The 3,913-nt window shown below is 39.0% G+C and overlaps 1 protein-coding gene across 1 annotated transcript in view; it reads right to left on the bottom strand.

The window, feature by feature from the left end:
• Positions 1-405: 405 nt before the first annotated feature.
• Positions 406-3,913, bottom strand: part of LOC107754634 (ubiquitin-associated protein 2) — a 21,775-nt gene continuing 18,267 nt past the window's right edge. Inside the window, exons 23-27 of the mRNA XM_016571174.1 lie at positions 2,872-3,225; positions 2,680-2,784; positions 2,510-2,577; positions 1,465-1,656; positions 406-1,160 (exon numbers count right to left, since the gene is read on the bottom strand). Of these exons, the coding sequence (XP_016426660.1) occupies positions 1,065-1,160; positions 1,465-1,656; positions 2,510-2,577; positions 2,680-2,784; positions 2,872-3,225 (815 nt within the window). The 3' untranslated portion in view covers positions 406-1,064. The remainder of the gene's footprint in view (positions 1,161-1,464; positions 1,657-2,509; positions 2,578-2,679; positions 2,785-2,871; positions 3,226-3,913) is intronic.

The raw sequence follows: 3,913 nt of genomic DNA, 5'->3' as shown, positions 1-3,913 counted from the left end.
TTTGATGACATGGGTCCAATTTAAATAATTAAAAAAAATAAAATCTCGCCAAAAGGGCGATTGAGGTTTATCTGTGCACCTGCCTGGTAAAAACAATATTACAACATCACAATTTAAAATAACTGTTTTCTATTCCAATATATTTTTTAATGTAATTTATTCCTGTGATGGCAAAGCTGAATTTCCATCAGCCATTGCTCCAGTCTTCAATGTAACATGATCCTTCAGAAATCATTCTAATATGCTGATTTGCTGCGCAAGAAAATTATCAACGTTGAAAACCGTTAATATTTTTGTGGAAACCCGGATACATTTTTTTTTCTTCAGGATTCTTAGAAAAAATAGAAAGTTCAAAAGAACATTGGACAGTGTTACTGCTCATGTGCAAATACTGTGTGCGTGAATAATCAGACTGAAACCAGTAAACTGGACAGTTTTATTTTGACAACAAGGGTAAAACCAAATGTTAAAATGAAATCTGATCTAAAATGCTACTGTTTAGCCAATTTGGTGGTGGGGGGGCATAATTATGAAGGGCAGAGGGAACATAATTAAACACTGAACTTAAAATCCCCCTCCATAGAAAAAAAAGTTCACAGGTGAAGGGGGTGGGAGAGGGGCAAAATACAAAAGTTAAAAAAGGCTTCACCATCAAATGATCAAGCTTAGCTGTAATGTACATACATTATCAGGGTTATGTATACAAATAAAAACTCCCATGTTTGAATCATGATGCCTGCTTTGCTTCAAGTATATTCACCCTTCTGTTATGTTCTCATCACTTCTCTATCATATCCTCTTAGCCAGTTAGCAATGAAATAAAAACAACAACAAAAAATCCTTCAAAATCAAAATGCAGAAAAACCACATTTCATATCCTACCAATACATATATACTGTATAAATACATACATAAATATACTTTACATACAACAGCCAAAACTTTGAATAAGGGAGATGAGAACGTGGGAGGAGGATGAGGATGATGGTAGTGTGTACGGGCGTCCCTCTGATCTGATCGGCGTGTCATTGGGTACGGGACGGCACCTGCGCTGTGGACTGCGCTCAGTTGCCCCAGTAAGGGGAGCTGCCATAGTTGGACTTGTTGACCTGGGTCTTCTGCTGCATGGTGCTGGACTGGCTTCTCTGGCTTAGCCCACCCTATGTGAACGAAACACACCAGACAGCTGAGAAGGCTGAAATCTTGCCATTTTGGCAACTTTTGTGTTTGCATTCATATCAATAGCATTATAATACTTGGAGACAGTGTAGTTGTGTTCAGTGTGTCTGAAATGACATTAAAAGTAACAAATATAAAAAATTTATTTACAGTTTGTTGCTTTTTGGTTCACACACATTTCAATAATATCTCAGCCATGGTATAAAGGAATTGTTTGAGATGCTTTATTTCATTTCAACATTTAGATTCTGTGTGAAAAGGCATTAAAAATAGACAGGGACTGACCTGTCCGTCCTGGGTGAGGTGATGATGGAGCAGCTGTGAATGGGGCTGCTGGTGGGCCGGCAGAATGTGAAGGAATGGAGCAGGAGCATAACCAGGGCCAGCACCAGGGGTTAAAGGTCCCGTGCCGCCCAGAGCCGAGGGGAGGTTGAAAGGAGGAGGTGTGCCAGCATGGAAACCCTGCTTATCGAACGGCTGTAGGAGAAAAAAAAAAAAAAGCATTAAATACATCAATAAAATTAACATTAAAATTATTAAATGTGTAAAAAGCAACAATAGTAATAGCTCTAAAAAGAAATTGGAAGATGGAGATGCAAAAATAAAAAATAACTAATATTCTACATTTAAATATGATATATTATGCAATACATTAATGTAAAATAATAAATGTTTAAAACTTAATTAAATAGATAAACATAAGTACCTGCGTTTTATTGTAAACAGTTCCACTGATGTCTGGCACCCCAGAATTGCTAGATGTCACAGAGACACCTGGGGCACAGTGATGTATCATTTATTTTTATTTAGTAGACAGGATACATTTATACATAAGAATACAAAACCAACATGTGAAGTGCAAGTATGTTCGTACCTTTCCCTGGGCCGGAGGCAGCAGATTTGGCCTGTGTTTGAGAAGAGTTACTGTAACCTTTGCTGTACTCAGTCCCTGCTGGGCCTTGCGTCAGGTCATCGTACCCTTAAAATACACAAAAAAACTATACTTTAATACTCAACAGCACAAAGCATGCATGAGAATTTGTGTATATATTTAATCTGCACAAACCTGAGCTAAAGGCATGTTGGCCGTAGCCGCTGGGCTGCTGGAATGGCGAAAAAAAAAAGCATTAAATACATCAATAAAATTAACATTAAAATTATTAAATGTGTAAAAAGCAACAATAGTAATAGCTCTAAAAAGAAATTGGAAGATGGAGATGCAAAAATAAAAAATAACTAATATTCTACATTTAAATATGATATATTATGCAATACATTAATGTAAAATAATAAATGTTTAAAACTTAATTAAATAGATAAACATAAGTACCTGCGTTTTATTGTAAACAGTTCCACTGATGTCTGGCACCCCAGAATTGCTAGATGTCACAGAGACACCTGGGACACAAAGTAATGGACCATTTATTTTAATTTAGTAGACAGAACACATTTATACATAAGAATAAAAAAACAAAATGTGAAGTGCAAGTATATTTATACCTTTCCCTGGGCCGGAGGCAGCAGATTTGGCCTGTGTTTGAGAAGAGTTACTGTAACCTTTGCTGTACTCAGTCCCTGCTGGGCCTTGCGTCAGGTCATCGTACCCTTAAAATACACAAAAAAACTATACTTTAATACTCAACAGCACAAAGCATGCATGAGAATTTGTGTATATATTTAATCTGCACAAACCTGAGCTAAAGGCATGTTGGCCGTAGCCGCTGGGCTGCTGGAATGGCGTTGTTGGGTTGCTCAGTCCCATGCCGTGCTGCTTGGCCGAAGCAGGGGGCACGAACATGGTGGGGCCGTACTGGAACGCGCTGTGCATGCCAGGCACACCGGGGTAGTAGGGAAGGCCTGTGTAGCTGTATCCAGGGGGCAGGGCTGGGTTTAGGAAGGGTTGTTGTGTGTTGTGATGGCCCTGCGGCTGGTGCTGGTTCTGTCCTTGGCTCTGAGCCTGCACCGTCTGTTGGGCATGAGCAGCAGACAGGCTGGTAGAGGGCGCTGGTGAGGTGGATTCACCTCTGCCGAACTTTGTGACATCACCTAAATGGAGAAAAATACACTAATTTTAATTTCTCCTTTTGTCTATACTGATGTCATGTTCATCATTATGAATCAAACGTTGCAGACCATTAAAAAGCAAATGTACAGTCATGGCCAAAACTATTGGCAGTGACATAAATTTTGTGTTTTGCAAAGTTTGCTGCTTAAGCTGTTGTGGTGTTCATTCACATTGTTTCTAGATTATTGTGTCGAGTGATCAGATGCATTTTAAATAATTGCTAAAGAGCTTCATTGGCCAAAAAAATGAACTTTTCACAAAAAAAACAAATTTCACTGTTTTTTGATCCTGACACAAAATGACCAGCTAACGTTAATTGACTAATCATATCAGCAGCACATGTGAAAGTGTGAATGAGTACTAGTCAGGTGAAATCTCTATCATAATAATTAGATTGTAAGAGCAGGCTGACTGCTATAAAAGGAGGGAAGAAGCGCTTCCAATCATTGTGTTCTTGTTAGCAATGGTTACCTCCAAAGAAACACGTGCAGCCATCATCGCTTTGCATCAAAATGGTCTCACGTGCAAGGAAATTGCTACAAAGAATATTGCACCTGAAAGAAGCATTTACCGGATCATCAAGAACTTCAAGGAGAGAGGTTCGACTGCAGTGAAGAAGTCTTCAGGACATCCCAGAGTGTCCAGCAAGCACCAGGACCGTCTCCTCCT

This window comes from Sinocyclocheilus rhinocerous, unplaced genomic scaffold (assembly GCF_001515625.1).
Source record: "Sinocyclocheilus rhinocerous isolate Xijiao unplaced genomic scaffold, SAMN03320098_v1.1 scaffold1373, whole genome shotgun sequence".
NCBI lineage: Eukaryota > Metazoa > Chordata > Actinopteri > Cypriniformes > Cyprinidae > Sinocyclocheilus > Sinocyclocheilus rhinocerous.
Note: the sequence above shows the minus strand (reverse complement) of the source record. Positions and strands in the feature narration are given on the sequence as shown.